This window comes from Chiroxiphia lanceolata, chromosome Z (assembly GCF_009829145.1).
Source record: "Chiroxiphia lanceolata isolate bChiLan1 chromosome Z, bChiLan1.pri, whole genome shotgun sequence".
Classification (NCBI taxonomy): domain Eukaryota; kingdom Metazoa; phylum Chordata; class Aves; order Passeriformes; family Pipridae; genus Chiroxiphia; species Chiroxiphia lanceolata.
Window position 1 is genome coordinate 638,397 of NC_045671.1, and position 18,980 is coordinate 657,376.

The 18,980-nt window shown below is 55.0% G+C and overlaps 2 protein-coding genes across 6 annotated transcripts in view; one reads left to right on the plus strand and one right to left on the minus strand.

Moving 5' to 3' along the window:
* Nucleotides 1–4,563, plus strand: part of NEDD4L (NEDD4 like E3 ubiquitin protein ligase) — a 35,874-nt gene extending 31,311 nt beyond the window's left edge. For all 5 annotated transcript variants that reach the window (XM_032676982.1, XM_032676981.1, XM_032676983.1 and 2 more), the window contains 13 exons: nt 648–706; nt 922–987; nt 1,191–1,420; nt 1,897–2,018; nt 2,153–2,223; nt 2,313–2,408; nt 2,693–2,766; nt 2,928–2,988; nt 3,120–3,179; nt 3,307–3,414; nt 3,666–3,762; nt 4,032–4,104; nt 4,385–4,563. In XM_032676982.1, coding sequence (XP_032532873.1) covers nt 648–706; nt 922–987; nt 1,191–1,420; nt 1,897–2,018; nt 2,153–2,223; nt 2,313–2,408; nt 2,693–2,766; nt 2,928–2,988; nt 3,120–3,179; nt 3,307–3,414; nt 3,666–3,762; nt 4,032–4,104; nt 4,385–4,487 — 1,220 coding nt within the window. In that variant the 3' untranslated portion in view covers nt 4,488–4,563. The remainder of the gene's footprint in view (nt 1–647; nt 707–921; nt 988–1,190; nt 1,421–1,896; nt 2,019–2,152; nt 2,224–2,312; nt 2,409–2,692; nt 2,767–2,927; nt 2,989–3,119; nt 3,180–3,306; nt 3,415–3,665; nt 3,763–4,031; nt 4,105–4,384) is intronic.
* Nucleotides 4,564–7,574: 3,011 nt separating this feature from the next.
* Nucleotides 7,575–14,888, minus strand: LOC116780466 (proline-rich protein 36-like). The gene is made up of 4 exons (XM_032675514.1): nt 14,838–14,888; nt 9,381–9,653; nt 8,480–9,237; nt 7,575–7,584 (listed from the first exon to the last, which is right to left on the minus strand). Exons 1-4 carry the CDS (start codon nt 14,886–14,888, stop codon nt 7,575–7,577), a joined length of 1,092 nt encoding a protein of 363 aa, XP_032531405.1.
* Between the last annotated feature and the right edge of the window lie 4,092 nt (nt 14,889–18,980).

Sequence of the window (18,980 nt, forward strand, 5' to 3'; positions counted from 1 at the left end):
ATGTGGCAGTTTCCACGAAGGTTTCGGGAAGTTTTTGGTGCTGCTGCTCGTTTCCCGGGACGCGACTGGGATTGGGAGTCGCGTTTGCTCCCCCCCGGGAGATTTTGTAACTCTTGCCGCGGAGTTGTCCTATTTTTGGAGCGTTCTTCTCATCCCCGGCAGCAAAACTGCCGAATTCTCCTGCAGCCAGGACTTTGAGGAGAAGCTCGGCCAGGGAAGGGTGCAGAGCAAAGAGCATGTGCGAAGGGAAATCAAATAGTGGTTTAATCTGAAATGAATTAATAGATCAAGTGTGTTTGGGGCGTTGCCCGATGGTCGCAGCGCCGTCGTTCCGTGGCGGTTCCGTCGGGTTCGGAATCCGGGGAGGATCAGCTGTCTGGAGGGCAGGGAAGGGAGAGTTCCGCCTCTAGAACCTTCCTGTCACCCTCCCGTGGATGGAAAGAACTGGGTCACTGCCAGCATCTCCGACTGGATCATCTCCTGTGCCAGAACTGGGCAGTTCTGTCTCTCTTTATTGATCCTACGACCTTCCCATTAAATCAGACCCCTGTGCGGTGGCAGGGAGAAGAATCCAACTGGGAATTCCCAGCCCGGCAGCTGAGAAGTCACGGGCTCCTTGTTTTTTTTTTTGTTGTTGTCGTTTGCAGATAATAAAATTACCCAGTGGGAAGACCCCAGGCTGCAGAACCCGGCCATCACCGGCCCGGTAAGTGGGGTTTGCCACGGATTTGCCACGGATTTGCCCTTTGCCCCACCTCTGCTGGGTGAAACGCTGTCGTTTTGGGGGGGTTCTTCCACTCCTCCTGGGTGAAGGGTGGGCAAGCCCACAGCACACACCTGTAGGTGGCAGGGCTGAATATTTTGGGGTATCCGAGCGCTGAGCGGCTGGAATGACGTGTCCTCCCCGTCCTCTCCTGCCAGGCCGTTCCGTACTCCCGGGAGTTCAAGCAGAAATACGACTACTTCCGCAAGAAGTTGAAGAAACCCGTGAGTAGATCCCTGTGGGGCCTGGAGAGGAGGCACCTCCCAGTTGTGCTGCTCCTGAAGGGCTCAAGGAGGAGTCAAAAATTTCAATTTGTTGAATTTCCGAGTCTTCCAGACTCCCGTTTCCGAGATGAACGCGAACGCCCCCGAAACAGAGCTTGGGGACGTCAAGCCTCCTCTCTGGTTTTGTGTTTGCCTCCCCCCAGGCCGACATACCCAACAGGTTCGAGATGAAGCTGCACCGAAACAACATTTTCGAGGAGTCCTACCGCAGGATCATGTCCGTGAAGAGACCCGACGTGCTGAAAGCCCGGCTCTGGATCGAGTTCGAGTCGGAGAAGGGCCTGGACTACGGAGGGGTGGCCCGAGAGTGGTTTTTCCTCTTGTCCAAGGAGATGTTTAACCCTTACTACGGTCTCTTCGAGTACTCGGCGACGTAAGTACCCGCGAAGGATTCCCGTTGGAGATATTTCTCTTTTCGCATAAGAGGCGGAGTTGCTCTGGGCGGGGTCGCCTCCTCCTTCCCGGGGCGGCCCCACCGCCCTTTTCCCGGCCCTGGGGGGGTTTCCAGTGCTTTAAAATCCTGGAGCAATCCCTTAGTGCCAGAGGCAGAGGGAGGGAGCGGGGTCGGGGTTGGGGTTGGGTGGCGGTGCCGGGGGGGAGCCCACAGTGGCTCCGGGGTGGCTTTGGCGGTGCCAGCAGCAGGCCCAGCCTGGCCTGGGAGCGTTGAGCAGGCTGGGAAGTGCAGGAGCTGGGATTTGGGATCTGGGCAAAGCCCCCTGACAACCGTCGAAGGGAAATAAGCCGAGCACAACTCGTTTCTTTACGAACTGGTTTCCAGACTTGGTTCTTGCGCTGTTTGTTTTTTTTTTTTTTTTCTTTTCCCCCCCTTTCCCCCCCCCCCCAAAAAAGGGACAACTACACACTTCAGATTAATCCTAATTCAGGTCTCTGTAACGAAGACCACCTGTCCTACTTCACCTTCATCGGCCGGGTGGCCGGGCTGGCCGTGTACCACGGGAAGCTGCTGGACGGTGAGTTTTAAATGGGGTTTTAAAATGGGGCAGAGCGAGGGTTTTAAATGGGATCCATGGGTCAGCTGTGCCTTTGAGGAAGCTGCAGAGCAGGGCAGGTGATTCTCTCCCCCCTCTCTCTCTCTCTCTTCCAGGCTTCTTCATCAGACCTTTCTACAAGATGATGCTGGGGAAGCCAATCACTCTGAAAGACATGGAGTCAGTGGTAAGACACCTTTTTTTAGCCCGGTGTTCGCAGCCCCCTGGGTGTCTGGAACTCTGATGTGCCCGTTTTCAACCTGTGTTTCACCCCAGGACAGCGAATATTACAACTCCCTGAAGTGGATCCTGGAGAATGACCCCACGGAGCTGGATCTCATGTTCTGCATCGATGAGGAGAACTTTGGGCAGGTGCGTGACTTCAGCGTTTCAAATGCCGGCAGGGCTCTTGCTGCCTTTTTTCCCTGGAGGTCGTAACGTGAAGCTGGGAGTTCCAGGGAGAATATCTGAGTTACCCTCCAAATTATTGGCAGCCTTTCCCTGCCAGTTTTCCCCTTCTGCTGCCCCACAGGTTTGACTCCCGAGTGTAAATCCATTTATCGAGCATTTCCTGCTGCCGCCTGCAAAATGCTGCTCAGGGGGGTGGTGCAAGAAATGTGGCCTCAAATAACGGGGTTTTGTTTTTTGAAACACAGACATATCAAGTGGACCTGAAGCCCAACGGCTCTGAAATCATGGTGACCAACGAGAACAAGAGGGAGTACATTGAGTGAGTTATTCCCATTTTTGGTTTGGGGTTTTTTTTTTTTCCGAAGTTCCACCGTTGGAACGCCTGAGGGTGCTGAAGTTGTCAGTGAGAAGGTTGTTGGAATCTCTCAACTCTTGGCTGAGGGTGTGTCCCTGAGGGGGTTTTTTCTTCTCTCCCTGCAGCCTGGTCATCCAGTGGCGCTTCGTCAACAGGGTGCAGAAGCAAATGAACGCGTTTTTGGAGGTGAGGCTCTTAATGTCTATAAGAATGTATCATCTTTCCCACCTGAGAGTGATCTTTCAAGCTGAAATGATTTGGTCACCGATTTTTTTAATTAGGATTTATGTGGAATGATTAACTCTGCTTCTCTTTAGGGGTTCACGGAGCTGCTTCCCATCGACCTGATTAAAATTTTCGACGAAAACGAGCTGGAGGTGAGTCTCGGCTGCCCGGGGCTGGCAGGGATGTGCCACATTCTGGGCCCCCTCAGTCTCTCCCTGAGGGAACGTGCCCAACCCCTCGGTGACCCCCCCCCCCCCCGGTGCTTTGCTCCCCCCGCAGCTCCTCATGTGCGGCCTCGGCGACGTCGACGTCAACGACTGGCGGCAACACACCATCTACAAAAACGGCTACTGCCCCAACCACCCCGTCATCCAGTGGTTCTGGAAGGTGAGCCCGGCTCTCCACCTCTCGACTCGTGCCCAAAAAATGAAGGTTGCAATGAGTTTTCTCCTTGGAAACCTCGGAATGTTCCGAGGCTGGGGCGTGGTGCCGGGAGGGACGCGTCCTGCGCCCAGCCATGGGGGCCTGGACCAGATGGAGACTCTCTGTCGTGTCCCGAGGGTTTCCTTGCACCAGCAAGTTCTGGCCTCTCCTTTCTCCTGCCCTTCAAGGGCCTGACAGTCTGTGTTTGCCCCCAGGCCGTCCTGCTGATGGACGCCGAGAAGCGGATCCGGCTCCTGCAGTTCGTGACCGGGACGTCTCGAGTGCCTATGAACGGATTTGCTGAACTTTACGGTGAGCTGCTGGTGGCGGGGCAGAAATCCAGCCCCCCCCCCCCCCTGCAGAGCACCAGAGTCCTGAATGTTCGTATCTGAGCGTGACATGAGCTTGGGGAGAAATAACCCCCGTTCCTGCGGCGGGTGAAAAACCCCAGCCCGCGACCCACGCCGACGTGTGGCGTTAAAAACAACGTTTCGGTGTTTTCTGCGGGGTCCAGCAATTCCCGTTCCGTGTGGGGTTTTGTTTTATTTTTATTTTATTTTTTTTTATTTTATTTCATTCAGGTTCAAACGGTCCTCAGCTGTTTACAATAGAGCAGTGGGGGAGTCCCGACAAGCTGCCCCGAGCTCACACCTGGTAAGTCCCCAAAAGCAGGAGGGGGGGTCCCTCAGCTCTGGATCCGAGGGGGACGCTCTGAGGAACGTGTGGCTCCCCCAGGGACGGGAAGGGCGTTGTTTTATTGTTCCCCGGCCCAGTCAGGGGGTGGGAGGAGCTCTACAGCAAGTCTGACGTCCCCGGAGAGCCCATAAATCGGTGGCCCACAAGCTCCACCCCCTGATGGCCTCTGTCTGCCTCTAAAACCCCCTCTGCTCTTCCCTGGCTGCTGGAGTGACTCTTCTTCGCCTCGTCCTTGCAGCTTTAACCGCCTGGACTTACCTCTGTACGACTCCTTCGAGGACCTGCGGGAGAAGCTCCTCATGGCCGTGGAGAACGCCCAGGGCTTCGAAGGGGTGGACTAACCCGGCGGCCCCCGTGTCCCCCCCCCCCCTTCCAAGCACATTCTGCCGCCCCCTGGCCCTGCCCAGGGGGGGAGGAGAGACCCCCCAGGGACCGCGTGGGGAGCAGCTGGTGGCCCCGGGCCGGCGACGGAAGGCCGGACGCCTCCGGCAGCGCGGGGGCCGAGCCCCCCGGCTTGGGGGCCGCGCATCACATTTCAGCAGGACTTTTCCCCCTCTATTTATGTCGTGCCTCCGCAGGCCAAGCCCTCAATAAATATTTTACACCATTTCTTAACGGCACCGAAGGGAACGAAATCCTTGGACAGGTGGGGCAGGACGGCTTCGTGTTTACTTTCGAATCGATTGAGACGCGCGCAGATCTTCTTTCGTGACGATTAAATATCATCTACTTGGCAAAACGAGCAGTTTGCTTCATAACACCGTTTATTCCGCACCCGGGGCTGCCCGAGCGCCGACACGGGGACAGACGGGCCCGGCCCCGCCCTCGGGGGAGGAGCCAGGCGGTGGGCGGGGCCGGCGCGCAGGTGCGCGAGGCGGCAGTGCGCGTGCGCGGGGCACAGGTGCGCGAGGCCGCAGGGCGCGTGCGCGGGGCACAGGTGCGCGAGGCGGCAGCGCGCGTGCGCGGGGCACAGGTGCGCGAGGCGCCAGCGCGCGTGCGCGGGGCACAGGTGCGCGGGGCGGGGCCGAGGTGATTTAAGGCCCCGTGAGGCGCCGCCGGCGCCATTTTGCAGGTGTTCGGCGGAGGAGGCGGCAGCGGCCGCGCCGGGCTCCCCCGGCGGGACCCGGGGATGGCCGAGGCCACCCACCCCTACCCCTCTCCACCTCTCCTTCCCCCCCTCCTTTCCCTGTACCTCCCTCTTCCCTCCTCCTCTTTTCCCCCGAGCCGCTCTCCCCCCACCCCCGCTCCGCGCCCCCTCCGCTCCCCGGCTCCCCTCAGCCCTCCTTCCTCCCTCTCCTCCCACCACCCTGCCCGCTCCCCCTGCCCCGGCTCCCTCTCCGCCCTCTCCCTTCTCTCCTGCACACCCCGATCCCCTCCGGACCCCTCCTCCCTTCCCTCCCCCGGCCTCCCTCTGCCCTCGCCTCGCCCCGCTCCGCACCCCGAACCCCGGAACCCGCTCCGTACCCGTCCCCCCGCCCCAGCCTTCCTTCCTCCCCTCCTGCCTCCCCGGCCCTTGCCCGCTGCCCAACCCGAACCCCCCTCTCTTCCCTCTCTATTGCCCCTCTCTTCCCTCTCAATTCCTCCTCTCAGTTTCCCTCTATTCCCTCTCAATTCCCCCTCGATTTCCCATCTTTTCCCTCTCACTTCTCCCTCTATTCCCTCTCAGTTCTTCTTCTATTCCCTCTCAATTCTCCCTCGATTTCCCATCTTTTCCCTCTCAGTTCTCCTATTCCCTCTCAATTCCCCCTCGATTTCCCATCTTTTCCTGCTCACTTCTCCTTCTATTCCCTCTCAATTCCCCCTCGATTTCCCATCTTTTCCTTCTCACTTCTCCTTCTATTTCCTCTCAATTCTCCCTCTTTTCCCTCTCAGTTCTCCTATTCCCTCTCAATTCCCGCTCGATTTCCCATCTTCTCCCTCTCACTTCTCCCTCTATTCCCTTTCAATTCCCCCCCGATTCCCCGTTTTCCCTCTCAGTTTCCCTCTATTCCCTCTCAATTGTCCCTCTATTTCCCATCTTTTCCCTCTCAATTCCCTCTCGATTTCCCATCTTCTCCCTCTCACTTCTCCCCCTATTCCCTTTCAATTCTCCCCCGATTCCCTCTGTTTTCCCTCTCAGTTCCTTCTATTCCCTCTCAATTCCCCCTTGATTTCCCATCTTTTCCCTCTCAGATCTCCCTCTATTCCCTCTCAATTCCTCCTCTATTTCCCATCTTTTCCCTCTCAATTCCCCCTCTATTTCCCATCTTTTCCCTCTCAGTTCCCCCTCTGTTTCCCATCCCAGTGTCCCTCGATGTCCCCTCTGTCCCCCCTGTCCCCCGTTCCGTGTCCCCGCAGCCGCGGGCTTGGGGGCGCCGGTTTTAATAAAGCCGCGCAGGCCGGAGCCGGCGCCCCCCCTGGATCCCCCCCACGGGGCCGGGCCCGCTCGGCGGGTCCCCCCCTGCAGTTGCCAAGCACCGCCCGACACCGCCGGGGCTCCGGCCCGTCCCGACATCACACTTGGGGCTCCGCGGGCGGGGGCGGGGGGGCAAAGGCGGCGGCTTCGCTCTCGGCAATGGACGGCAAGAGAGGGCCATGGATTGCCGGGAGCGAAGCCGGGGCCGTTTGGGGCGGGGGGAGGCGGGGGGGCCGGGGATGGGCTGGGGGCCCCCTCCGGAGGAGGGGGTCGGGGAGGGGGGGGAGGAGGGCGGGGGGACCCCCCTCCGGAGGAGAGGGGTCCCGGGGTGGGAGGGGAGGAGGGCGGGGGGTGGGGGGACCCCCCTCCAGAGGAGGGGGTCCCGGGGTGGGAGGGGACGAGGGGGGAGTTCCCCCTCTTCCTCTCCCGCCTCTGGATCCCCTTATCCAGGGGGGCGGTCGGGGAGACCCCCCTCCAGGGGAGGGGATCCCGGGGTGGGGGGGGACGAGGGGGGAGTTCCCCCCTCTTCCTCTCCCACCTCTGGACTCTCTTCTCCCGGGGGGCGGTCGGGGGACCCCCCTCCAGAGGAGGAGGTCCCGGGGTGGGAGGGACGGAGGGGGGGGGTTCCCCCCTCCGACCCCTCCTACCTCGGGACCCCCTTCCCCGGGGGGCGGTCGGGGGACCCCCCTCCAGAGGAGCGGGGTCCCGGGGTGGGAGGGGAGGAGGGGGGAGTTCCCCCCTCCGACCCGTCCCACCTCGGGACTCCCTCCTCCGGGGGGCGGTCGGGGGCGGGGCCCCCTCCGGAGGAGGGGGTCCCGGGGGGGGGGGTTGGGGAGGGCCCCCCCCGGAGGGGGGGGTCCGGGGAGGGGGGGGGGGGGGGTGGAGGGGGGGCAATCCCCCCCTTCCTCTCCTCCTCCTCCCCTCTCCCCGGGCCCCTCCCTCCGGGGCGGACTCCCCCTGACCCCCTTTCCCGGGACCCCCTCCTCCGGACAGGGGCCCCGCGGGGGGGGGGGGGGGGGGGCAGCAGGAGGGGTCACGTCACTCTGCGGCGTGATCAGAACACAAAGCAGCGCACTCCCCCTTCTGACCCCCCCCCCCCCCCCCCCACCCGGCGGGGCCCCTGTCCGGAGGAGGGGGGTCCCGGGAAGGGGGGTCGGGGGGAGCCCTCCCCGGAGGGAGGGGCCCGGGGACGAGGGGAGGAGGAGGAGAGGAAGGGGGGGATTGCCCCCCCTCCCCTCCCCCCCCCCCCCCCCCCCCCCCCCCCCCCCCCCCCCCCCCCCCCTCCCCGGACCCCCCCCTCCGGGGGGGGCCCTCCCCGACCCCCCCCCCGGGACCCCCTCCTCCGGAGGGGGCCCCGCCCCCGACCGCCCCCCGGAGGAGGGAGTCCCGTGGTGGGACGGGTCGGAGGGGGGAACTCCCCCCTCCTCCCCTCCCACCCCCGGGACCCCGCTCCTCTGGAGGGGGGTCCCCCGACCGACCCCCGGAGAAGAGAGTCCAGAGGTGGGAGGGAAAGAGGGGGGAACTGCCCCCACCTCCCCTCCCACCCCGGGACCCCCTCCCCTGGAGGGTGGTCCCCCCGACCGCCCCCCGGAGAAGGGGGTCCCGGGCTGACAGGGATCGGAGGGGGGAACTGCCCCCTCCGTCCCTCCCACCCCGGGATCCCCTCCCCTGGAGGGGGGTCTCCCCGACCGCCCCCCTGGAGAAGGGGATCCAGAGGCGGGAGAGGAAGAGGGGGAACTCCCCCCTCGTCCCCTCCCACCCCGGGACCCCCTCCTCTGGAGGGGGGTCCCCCCACCCCCCGCCCTCCTCCCCTCCCACCCCGGGACCCCTCTCCTCCGGAGGGGGGTCCCCCCGCCCTCCTCCCCCCCTCCCCGACCCCCTCCTCCGGAGGGGGCCCCCAGCCCATCCCCTGCCCCCCCGCCTCCCCCCGCCCCAAACGGCCCCGGCTTCGCTCCCGGCAATCCATGGCCCTCTCTTGCCGTCCATTGCCGAGAGCGAAGCCGCCGCCTTTGCCCCCCCGCCCCCGCCCGCGGAGCCCCAAGTGTGATGTCGGGACGGGCCGGAGCCCCGGCGGTGTCGGGCGGTGCTTGGCAACTGCAGGGGGGGACCCGCCGAGCGGGCCCGGCCCCGTGGGGGGGATCCAGGGGGGGCGCCGGCTCCGGCCTGCGCGGCTTTATTAAAACCGGCGCCCCCAAGCCCGCGGCTGCGGGGACACGGAACGGGGGACAGGGGGGACAGAGGGGACATCGAGGGACACTGGGATGGGAAACAGAGGGGGAACTGAGAGGGAAAAGATGGGAAATAGAGGGGGAATTGAGAGGGAAAAGATGGGAAATCGAGGGGGAATTGAGAGGGAAAAGAGGGAGAAGTGAGAGGGAAAAGATGGGAAATCGAGGGGGAATTGAGAGGGAATAGAAGGAGAACTGAGAGGGAAAAGATGGGAAATAGAGAGAGAATAGAAGGAGAACCGAGAGGGAATAGAAGGAGATCTGAGAGGGAATAGAGGGAGAAGTGAGAGGGAAAAGATGGGAAATCGAGGGAGAATTGAGAGGGGAAAGATGGGAAATCGAGGGGGAATTGAGAGGGAATAGAAGAAGAACTGAGAGGGAAAACAGGGGGACTTGAGAGGGAATAGAAGGAGAACAGAGAGGGAAAAGATGGGAAATTAAGGGGGAATTGAGAGGGAATTGGGGAAACTGAGAGGGAAAACAGGGGGAATCGGGGGGGAATTGAAAGGGAATAGAGGGAGAAGTGAGAGGGAGAAGATGGGAAATCGAGGGACAATTGAGAGGGAAAAGATGGGAAATCGAGAGAGAACTGAGAGGGAATAGAGGGAAACTGAGAGGGAAAAGATGGGAAATCGAGGGGGAATTGAGAGGGAATAGAAGAAGAACTGAGAGGGAATAGAGGGAGATCTGAGAGGGAAAAGATGGGAAATCAAGGGGGAACTGAGAGGGAATAGAGGGAGAAGTGAGAGGGAGAAGATGGGAAATCGAGGGGGAACTGAGAGGGAATAGACCGAGAACTGAGAGGGGGAATTGAGAGGGAAGAGAGGGGGGTTCGGGTTGGGCAGCGGGCAAGGGCCGGGGAGGCAGGAGGGGAGGAAGGAAGGCTGGGGCGGGGGGACGGGCACGGAGCGGGTGCCGGGGTTCGGGGTGCGGAGCGGGGCGAGGCGAGGGCAGAGGGAGGCCGGAGGAGGGAAAGGAGGAGGGGTCCGGAGGGGATCGGGGTGTGCAGGAGAGAAGGGAGAGGGCGGAGAGGGAGCCGGGGCAGGGGGAGCGGGCAGGGTGGTGGGAGGAGAGGGAGGAAGGAGGGCTGAGGGGAGCCGGGGAGCGGAGGGGGCGCGGAGCGGGGATGGGGGGAGAGCGGCTCGGGGGAAAAGAGGAGGAGGGAAGAGGGAGGTACGGGGGAAGGAGGGGGGGAAGGAGAGGTGGAGAGGGGTAGGGGTGGGTGGCCTCGGCCATCCCCGGGTCCCGCCGGGGGAGCCCGGCGCGGCCGCTGCCGCCTCCTCCGCCGAACACCTGCAAAATGGCGCCGGCGGCTCCTCACGGGGCCTTAAATCACCTCGGCCCCGCCCCGCGCACCTGTGCCCCGCGCACGCGCGCTGCGGCCTCGCGCACCTGTGCCCCGCGCACGCGCGCTGCCGCCTCGCGCACCTGTGCGCCGGCCCCGCCCCCCGAGGCCCCGCTCCCCGCCTCGCTCCTCCCACGAGGGCGGGGCCCCGCCCCCCGGCCCCCCCCCCCCCCCCCGCGCCCGCGGCGCCCCCTGGCGGACACGTCGCTCCCCGGGCTGGGTCCGTCGGTCCCGGTGCCCCGGGCGGGATCGGTCCGTCGGTCGGTCCCGGTGCCCCGACGATCGGCCCAGACTGCAACCCCCTCCCTTTTCACTCACCCCCGGAGAAGGCACAGAACGAGTCCAACTGCCCCCAACTGTCCAACATTGCTTTAATAAAGCCATTTCCCCCCGTGCGTCCAGCCCGGGGGTCTTTGGGCACAGTCCTGGGGTCCCAGGGCACAGAGCAGGCCAGGGGACAGTCCTGGGGTCCCAGGGGACAGTCCTGGGGTCCCAGGGCACAGTCCTGGGGTGCCAGGGGACAATCCTGGGGTCCCAGGGCACAGAACAGGCCAGGGGACAGTCCCGGGGTCCCAGGGGACAATCCTGGGATCCCAGGGGACAATCCTGGAGTTCTGGGGCACAGAGTAGGCCAGGGGACAGTCCTGGGGTCCCAGGGGACAGTCCTGGAGTGACAGGGGACAGAGCAGGCCAGGGGACAGTCCTGGGGTGCCAGGGGACAATCCTGGATTCCCAGGGGACAATCCTGGAGTCCCAGGGGACAGTCCTGGGGTCCCAGGGCACAGAACAGGCCAGGGGACAGTCCTGGAGTGCCAGGGGACACTCACTTGCCAGTTGGAAGCTTCTCCAGCCGAGTCCAGAGGAGCAGGAACTGCAGAACCGCTGCTCTTCCAGCAAATTTAATATCCAGTGCAATGGGGAAGCTTGGCCAACCCAGGACCTCGCCCCCCGGAGAACCACTTCAGACTGAAAAGCTGCTGGAAAAGCCCCACCCTCACAGCTGATCTTAATTAATTAATTAAGGCCTGGTAACTTCCAGGGGGGGCCTGAACACCTGTGAAACTCTCAGGGGTGTTTCTACAGCTTGCAGATTAATAATTCCTCTTTTATTGGTAAATAAACTCCTCTCTCTCGGCAACTGTAAATCCCGAATCGAGAGGCTCCGACCGGGGAAGGACGGAAAAAGAAAAAATAACAACATACTAAAGGGCAGATGTGCATCGGCAGGACAACAGAAGAACACAAAAAAACCCCGATTAAACAATAATCCCGGCCCCAAAAGTCCCCTTCAAGAAGGCAACAATTCGGCGCTTCCCGTCCTCGGGCGCGATTCCAAGAATTTTTGGCAGAGGGCGCCGTTGGGCTCTGGAGGGGCAGAGCCTGCAGCTGCTCTGTCCTGTCAGCAGGAGGTGCTGTTGGATCACTGATGGCACAGAGCCTGCAGTTGCTCTGTCCTGTCAGCAGGAGGTGCTGTTGGATCACTAGAAAAGCAGAGCCTGCAGTGCTCGGGGCGGGTCAGCAGGAGGTGCTGTTGGATCACTGATGGATCACTGTTGGATCACTGTTGGTCACTGCTGGTCACTGTTGGTCACTGCTGGTCACTGTTGGATCACTGATGGCACAGAGCCTGCAGTTGGTCACTGTTGGATCACTGTTGGTCACTGTTGGATCACTGATGGCACAGAGCCTGCAGTTGGTCTGGGTTGGTCACTGTTGGTCACTGTTGGCCACTGCTGGTCACTGTTGGATCACTGAAGGCACAGAACCTGCAGTTGCTCTGTGTTGTCAGCAGGAGGCACTGTTGGATCACTGTTGGATCACTGATGATACGAGCCTGCGGTGCTTGGTGTTGGTCACTGTTGGATCACTGTTGGATCACTGTCGGATCACGGGAGGAGCAGAGCCTGCAGTTGCTCTGTGTTGGTCACTGTTGGTCACTGTTGGATCACTGTTGGTCACTGTTGGATCACTGAAGGCACAGAGCCTGCAGTTGCTCTGTGTTGTCAGCAGGAGGCACTGTTGGATCACTGATGGCACAGAGCCTGCAGTGCTTGGTGTTGGTCACTGTTGGATCACTGTCGGATCACGGGAGGAGCAGAGCCTGCAGTTGGTCTGGGTTGTCAGCAGGAGGCACTGTTGGATCACTGTTGGTCACTACTGGTCACTGTTGGTCACTGTTGGTCACTACTGGTCACTATTGGTCACTACTGGTCACTGTTGGTCACTGTTGGTCACTGTTGGATCACTAGAAAAGCAAAGCCTGCAGTTGGTCTGGGTTGGTCACTGTTGGTCACTGTTGGTCACTGTTGGATCACTGATGGCACAGAGCCTGCAGTTGGTCTGGGTTGGTCACTGTTGGTCACTGTTGGTCACTGTTGGATCACTGATGGCACAGAGCCTGCAGTTGGTCTGGGTTGGTCACTGTTGGTCACTGTTGGTCACTGTTGGATCACTGATGGTACAGAGCCTGCAGTTGCTCTGTCCTGTCAGCAGGAGGCACTGTTGGATCACTGATGGTACAGAGCCTGCAGTTGCTCTGTATTGTCAGCAGGAGGCACTGTTGGATCACGGATGGCACAGAGCCTGCAGTGCTTGGTGTTGGTCACTGTTGGATCACTGCTGGAGGCACTGTTGGATCACTGTTGGATCACTGATGGCACAGAGCCTGCAGTTGGTCTGTGTTGGTCACTGTTGGTCACTGTTGGTCACTGTTGGATCACTGAAGGCACAGAGCCTGCAGTTGCTCTGTGTTGTCAGCAGGAGGCACTGTTGGATCACTGATGGATCACTGTTGGTCACTGTTGGTCACTGTTGGATCACTGTTGGTCACTGTTGGTCACTGTTGGCCACTGTTGGTCACTGTTGGCCACTGCTGGTCACTGTTGGATCACTGATGGCACAGAACCTGCAGTTGCTCTTTGTTGATCACTGTTGGTCACTGTTGGATCACTGATGGCACAGAGCCTGCAGTTGCTCTGTGTTGTCAGCAGGAGGCACTGTTGAATCACTGATGGTACAGAGCCTGCAGTGCTTGGTGTTGGTCACTGTTGGATCACTGTTGGATCACTGTCGGATCACGGGAGGAGCAGAGCGTGCAGCTGCTCTGTGTTGTCAGCAGGAGGCACTGTTGGATCACTGTTGGAGCACTTTTGGATCACTGAAGGAGCAGAGCCTGCAGCACTTGGTGTTGGTCACTGTTGGATCACTGTCGGATCATTGGGGGAGCAGAGGCTGCAGTTGGTCTGTGTTGGTCACTGTTGGATCACTAGAAAAGCAAAGCCTGCAGTTGGTCTGGGTTGGTCACTGTTGGATCACTGCTGGAGGCTCTGCTGGATCACTGATGGCACAGAGCCTGCAGTGCTTGGTGTTGGTCACTGTTGGATCACTGTTGGATCACGGGAGGAGCAGAGCCTGCAGTTGGTCTGGGTTGGTCACTGTTGGATCACTGTTGGAGGCTCTGCTGGCTCACTAGAAAAGCAGAGCCTGCAGCTGCTCTGTATTGTCAGCAGGAGGCACTGTTGGATCACTGTTGGATCACTGTTGGCTCACTGTTGGATCGCTGTTGGATCATCTTATTTCTTATATTTTCTTTTTTCTTTTTCTTTTCTTTTCTTTTATTTTATTTATTTTATTTTATTTTATTTCCTTTTATTTTATTATTTTATTTTATTTTATTTTATTTTATTTTATTTTATTTTATTTTATTTCCTTTTATTTCATTTTATTTTATTTTATTTCTTTCCATTTTTTCTTTCTTTTTCTTTTCTTTTCTTTTTCTTTTCTTTTCTTTTCTTTTTTATTTTATTTTATTTATTTTAATTTTTTCCTTTTTATTTAATTTTTTAAATTTTTTCTTTCCATTTTTTCTTCCTTTTTATTTTCCTTTCTTTTTTATTTTATTTTTTTAATTTTATTTCTTTTATTTTATTTCTTTTTATTTTCTTTCTCTTAATTTTTCTTTCTTTTTATTTTATTTTCTTTTTATTTTCTTTCCTTTTTTTATTTTATTTTATTTTATTTTTTCTTTTTATTTCGTTTTTTTCATTTTTTCTTTTTATTTCTTTTCTTTTTCATTTTATTTTAATTTTTATTTTATTCTATTTCTTTTTATTTTATTTCCTATTTTATTTCTTTTTATTTTCTTCTTTCTTTTTTTCTTTCATTTTCTTTCATTTTATTAATTTATTTTATTTTATTTTATTTTATTTCTTTTTATTTTATTTTATTTTATTTCTTTTTATTTTTTTCTTTTTATTTTATTTCTTTTTATTTTTTCTTTCTTTTCTTTCTTTTCTTTTCTTTTCCTTTTATTTTTTTTAAATTTCATTTTATTTTATTTCTTTTTATTTTATTTCTTTTCGTTTTTTCCTTTTTTAATTTTCTTTTTATTTTATTTCTTTTTTTTCTTTCTATTTTCTTTTTAATTTTATTTTATTTCATTTTATTTCATTTTATTTATTTCATTTTATTTCATTTTATTTTATTTTATCTTATTTTATTTATTTTAATTTTATTTTTTAATTTAATTTAATTTAATTTAATTTAATTTATTTTTAATTTTATTTTATTTTATTTTTTAATTTTTATTCCTTTTTTCCTTCACTTCTTTCCTTTTATTCCTTCTCCTTTCCCTCCTTCCCAGAGCCCCAAATTCCCGGGAATCCCCGCCCTGGCCCCGCCCCTTTTTATCCCTCTTTTCCGTCAACCATTAACCCGCCCCAACCCGGAACTCGATCCCGACTTTTCCCGGATATTCCCGGATTTTCAGCCCCATTCCCACATTTCCCATGAAGCCCCAGGTACGTCCCAATTCCAGGTTTGGGATCTGGGAATGGTTTGGGAATCTGGGAATTCCAGGGTCTAAAATCTGGGAATTCCAGGGTTTGGAATCTGGGAATTCCAGGGTTTGAAATCCGGGAATTCCAGGGTTTAAAATCTGGGAATTTCAGGGTTTGGAATCTGGGAATTTCAGGGTTTAAAATCTGGGAATTTCAGGGTTTGGAATCCGGGAATTTCGGGGTTTAAAATCTGGGAATTCCAGGGTTTGGAATCCGGGAATTCCAGGGTTTGGAATCTGGGAATTCCAAGGTTTGGAATCCGGGAATTCCAGGGTTTAAAATCTGGGAATTCCAGGCTTTGGAATCCGGGAATTCCCTCCAAATATCCCCCAACGTTCCCGATTCATCCCAAGCTTTAAATTCCTTCGGAATGGACGAAGAATTCCACGAAAATTCCCCGGAGCTGCTCCGGCTGCGGCGGGAAAACCAAAAGCTCCGGATCCAGGTGAATCCCGGGAATTTTATTCCCGCTTCATTCCCGAGGAAAAGGGTCGGATCCAAGGGTTTTTCTCTTCCCAGTTGGAAGCGTCGCGGGAAGCCGGGATCGGAGCGCTGCGGGAAGCGGCCGGAAAACTGGCCGGGATTTCCGGGATGAGGGCGGAAAAGCGGGAGAAGGAGAAGGAGGAGCTGCGGGTAAAAAGTTGGGAAAAATCCAGGGGAAAAATTCCCAGGGTTTGGGCCCAAATCCTGGGATTTAGTCCGGAATTTGGGGGGTTTTAGTCCCGAATTTCGGGAAGGATCCGGGGGAAAATTCCCAGGGTTTATTCCCGAATTTTGGGCAGGAAATTTGGGATTTATTCCCGAGGATCCAGGGGGAAATTCCCAGGGTTTATTCCCGAATTTTGGGAAGGCTCCAGGGGAAAATTCCCAGGGTTTATTCCCGAATTTTGGGAAGGATCCAGGGGAAAATTCCAAGCTTTTATTCAGGGGAAAATTCCAAGATTTTAATCCGGAATCCTGGGATTTTATTCCCGAATTTTGGGAAGGATCCAGGGGAAAATTCCCAGGGTTTATTCCCGAATTTTGGGAAGGATCCAGGGGAAAATTCCCAGGGTTTATTCCCGAATTTTGGGCAGGAAATTCGGGATAAATTCCCAAAGATCCAAGGGAAAATTCCCGGGATTTTCGCCTCCCAGGCCCAGAAGCTCCGGCAGGAGGAGAAATTCCGGGCAATCCGGGAGAATTCCCGGATTCTGGAGGAGAATCTCCGGGAAAAACGGCTCCGGGCGGAAGAGCTGGAAAAGCGGCTGCGGCGGATGGAGGAGGTCGGTCCCGGAATTCCAAGGATTCCCGGGAATTCCGAGGATTCCGAGGATTTCATTCCCCGGTTGTCGTTCCCGCAGGAAAAGCGGAGCCTGATCCGGGAGAAAAATTCCTGGGAAAAGCGGCTGCGGGAGGAGAAAGGCGGGAAGGAAGGGTGAGGAATTCTGGGAATTTTGGGAATTTTTTCCAGGAATGAAAGGTGAGAAATTCCAGGAATTTTTCCCAGGAAATCCTGGAATTTTTCCAGGAATGAAGGCTGAGAAATTCCTGGACTTTTTCCCAGGAAATCCTGGAATTTTTCCAGGAATGAAAGGTGAGAAATTCCTGGAATTTTGGGAATTTTTCCAGGAATGAAGGGTGAGAAATTCCTGGAATTTTTCCCAGGGAATCCTGGAATTTTTTCCAGGAATGAAAGCTGAGGAATTCCTGGAATTTTTTCTAGGGAATCCTGGAATTTTTCCAGGAATGGAGGTTGAAGAAATTCCTGGAATTTTGGGAATTTTTCCAGGAATGAAGGGTGAGAAATTCCTGGAATTTTTCCCAGGGAATCCTGGAATTTTTTCCAGGAATGAAAGCTGAGAAATTCCTGGACTTTTTCCCAGGAAATCCTGGAATTTTCCCAGGAATGAAAGGTGAGAAATTCCTGGAATTTTGGGAATTTTTCCAGGAATGAAGGGTGAGAAATTCCTGGAATTTTTCCCAGGAAATCCTAGAATTTTTCCAGGAATGAAGGGTGAGAAATTCCTGGAATTTTTCCCAGGAAAACCTGGAATTTTTTTCAGGAATGAAAGCTGAGAAATTTCAGGAATTTTTCCAGGAAATCCTGGAATTTTCCCAGGAACGGTGAGGAATTTTTTCCTGGAATTTTGCCAGGAATTCCTTGAATTTTTCCAGGAACAAAAGCTGAGAAATTCCTGGAACTTTCCCTAGGAATTCCTGTAATTTCGGGAATTTTCCCAGGAATAAAAGCTGAGAAATTCCGGGAATTTTTCCCGGGAATTCCTTGAATTTTTTTTCCCCTCTCTTTCCCCTCAGATTCCCGGAATTCCGGCGGGAAATCTCCGAGCGCAACGAGCAGATCCAACATCTCCAGAGGCTGATCCAGGAGCAGCAGCATTCCCTGCGGGAATCCATCCGGGAGGTCGGGAATTCCCACATTCCCGAAAAACCCCCTTTTCCTGCTTTTTTTTCCCAGCTTTTCCCGCTTTTCCCGACTTTCCCTCTTCCCAAAATTCCAGGCGGAAGAGCTGAATTCCCGACTCCGCCTCCAGGAGCGACGGATCGAGGAGCTGACGGGAAAACTGGCGGCTCTGGAATTCCGAGTAAAAAGCGGGAGTTCCCGGCGGAGAAATCCCTGGAATTCCCAGATCCCAAAGCTTGGAGTTCCCAGATTTCCAACCCCGAAATTCCCAAAGAAACACCCCAAAAACTCCCCAAAAATTCCCAAAAAACTCCCAAAATATCCCCCAAAATTTCCCCCAAAAATTCCCAAAATATCCCCCCAAAAATTCCCAAAATATCCCCCAAAAAATTCCCAAAAAACCACCTGAAATTCCCCCCAAAACTCCCCCAAAAAATCCCCAAAAGACACCCAAAAAATTCCCAGAAAACTCCCAAAATATCCCAAAAAAATTCCCAAAATATCCCCAAAAATTCCCCCCAAAATTCCCAAAATATCCCCAAAAATTCCCCCAAAACCACCCCAAAAATTCCCAAAATATTCCCAAAAGTTCTCAAAAAAATCCCCCAAAAATTCCCCAAAATATCCCCCCAAAAATTCCCAAAAAATCCCAAAAACCCACCTGAAATTCCCCAAAAAACTCCCCCAAAAATTCCCAAAAAACTCCCAAAATATCCCCCAAAAAATCCCAAAATATCCCCAAAAATTCCCCCAAAAATTCCCAAAATATCCCCAAAAATTCCCCAAAAGATCCCCAAAAATTCCCCAAAATATCCCCAAAAATTCCCCCAAAAATTCCCAAAATATCCCCAAAAAATTGCCAAAATATCCCCAAAAATTCCTGAAAAATCCCAAAAAACCACCTGAAATTCCAAAAAACACTCCCCCCAAAAATCCCAAAAAAACACTCAAAATTCCCCAAAAATTCCCCAAAAAACTCCCAAAAAATCCCCAAAAATTCCCCAAAATATCCCCAAAAATTCCCAAAAAAATCCCAAAAAAGCCCCTGAAATTCCCCCCAAAAATTCCGAAAAACTCCCAAAATATCCCCCAAAAAATTCCCAAAATATCCCCAAAAAGCACCCCAAAATTCCCAAAATATCCCCAAAAAATTCCCCAAAATATCCCCAAAAATTCCCCAAAAATCCCAAAAAAGCCCCTGAAATTCCCCCCAAAAATCCCAAAAAACACCCAAAAAACTCCCAAAAAATCCCCAAAAATTCCCCAAAAATTCCCATAAAAATCCCCAAAAAATCCCCAAAATTCCCCAAAAAATTCCCAAAAAATCCCCAAAAATTCCCAAAAAAACTCCCCCAAAATCCCCGAAAACCACCCGAAATTCCCAATTTTCTCCTTCCAGAACCGGGAGCTGAAGGAAAACCTGGAATTCTGGGCCGGGAAAAGCGCCGGGAAAACTTCCCGAGGCGTCGGCACCGAGTGAGAACCTCGGGAATTCGGGGAATTCCGGGAATTCCGGGAGGTTTTTTGGGATCTCAGGGAGCTTTTCCCTCCTTCCAGAACCATCCAGGATTCGGGAATTCTCGGGAATTCTCCTTATCTGCTGCTCTGCCGGCGGAAAAAAAAA

Excerpts from the sequence above, each read along its gene's own strand:
- LOC116780466 (XM_032675514.1), bottom strand. The coding sequence starts at position 14,888 with ATGGGGCTGAAAATCCGGGAATATCCGGGAAAAGTCGGGATCGAGTTC. Across the intron at positions 9,654-14,837 it reads AAGTCGGGATCGAGTTCCGG|CCTTCCTTCCTCCCCTCCTG; the intron begins GTTGGGGCGGGT and ends CCCCCGCCCCAG. Across the intron at positions 9,238-9,380 it reads TTCCCATCTTTTCCCTCTCA|TTTCCCCAATTCCCTCTCAA; the intron begins GTTTCCCTCTAT and ends TTTCCCTCTCAG.